General features: G+C 46.5%; 1 protein-coding gene across 1 annotated transcript; it reads right to left on the minus strand.

Annotated features, from left to right (window-relative positions):
• Positions 1-286: 286 nt before the first annotated feature.
• Positions 287-860, minus strand: LOC125851697 (uncharacterized; the record flags this gene model as incomplete). The annotated part of the gene is made up of 1 exon (XM_049531463.1): positions 287-860. A coding segment is annotated over exon 1 (574 nt), but the record flags the coding sequence as incomplete, so codon positions are not given.
• Positions 861-1281: the final 421 nt, after the last annotated feature.

Genomic DNA, 1281 nt, shown 5'->3' on the forward strand with positions numbered 1-1281 from the left:
TCGACGAAATCCTTAGCCAAAGCGTTCCAGCTAGACCACTGTTTCGTCTCATGAGACGTAAACCATTCTAGAGCCTCTCCGTTCAAACTTCGGCTAAAAAGCCGCATTAACAAAGCTTCGTCTCTCCCAACTCCCACGAGTTGGTCACAGTAGGCCCTCAAGTGTGCTAAGGGGTTCCCCGTTCCTCCGAAGATGTCGAATTTCGGCACCTTGAACCCTTCCGGGAGGTCCAAATTTGGATGAATGCACAGGTCTTCGTAACTCAACCCAGCGACCTCAGGAATGCAGTTCAACTCCTTCATGGCCTTTCTAATTTCCTCTTTCATATCTATCTTGACAGTCTCCTCCTTTGACCTCCACTCTTTCTCCCTCTCCTCATAATGGTCGAGCTCCGAACCATGGGCGTCATGCTCGTTGGGGACGGGTATTTGGAAGGTGGCTTTTTGTGGTAGTGGTGGAGCAATGGAAGGACTTTGGGCATTTTGAGTGGCTTGGTAATTTTGAGGGAAAGTTTGGGGGTTGGTATGTTGATTTTGGTAATGAAGGGAAATGTGCGGGCGGTTAACATTTTGGCTTTGAGGGGGTAGGCCAGTTTGGTGGTTTGCATTGGGGAAAGGGAGTGGTGCTTGGGGGTTAGTATCTTGAGGAGGGGGTGGTGTTTGGTAAGAGGCTGAGGCGTAATGGGGATTTTGGGTGGTAAGGTCAATGATAGATGGATTGCGAGCAGAACTTGAAGGCGGGTTCTGAGCTTGTTCCACGTTAAGAGGGGGAATTTGAACTTGAGGCCTTCCGTCTGGTTGAGTGTTGATAGCAAAAATCGGAGGAGGCAAATCATGTTTTCTCTGCATCTCAACCCTCATCTCAGCAATTTGTTGCATCAACTGTAGGATCAGTTCATTCTGATCTGCAAGGGGTGGCTGAGCCACCACGACATCAGTAAGGCCAGGTTCTTCGTTGTTATCACTCATTGCTGTTTTTCCTCTTGGGGAACTTTGGCTGGGAAAGGAATCTGTAGGCCCTTTTGATCTGGTAAAATTAGGATGATCGGCCAGTGTATCAACACAGATCAGTTCTAACTACCTGTAGAGAAAAACAACTCAAAGGCAAATCTATCAGTATTAGTTCTGGATGAATAATGCAAGATATCACATAGAAAGCAGATAAACATATAAAAGTTGCTCCGTTTGAGGACACGTTAACCCACGAGTAATAGGGACTGATTTTTTTTTGAACAAGCAGAAATTCGCTCGTTTTATTTTGGGGCTACTGACTCAGAAAGGT

This window comes from Solanum stenotomum, unplaced genomic scaffold (assembly GCF_019186545.1).
Source record: "Solanum stenotomum isolate F172 unplaced genomic scaffold, ASM1918654v1 scaffold28624, whole genome shotgun sequence".
In the NCBI taxonomy this organism is placed as follows: domain Eukaryota; kingdom Viridiplantae; phylum Streptophyta; class Magnoliopsida; order Solanales; family Solanaceae; genus Solanum; species Solanum stenotomum.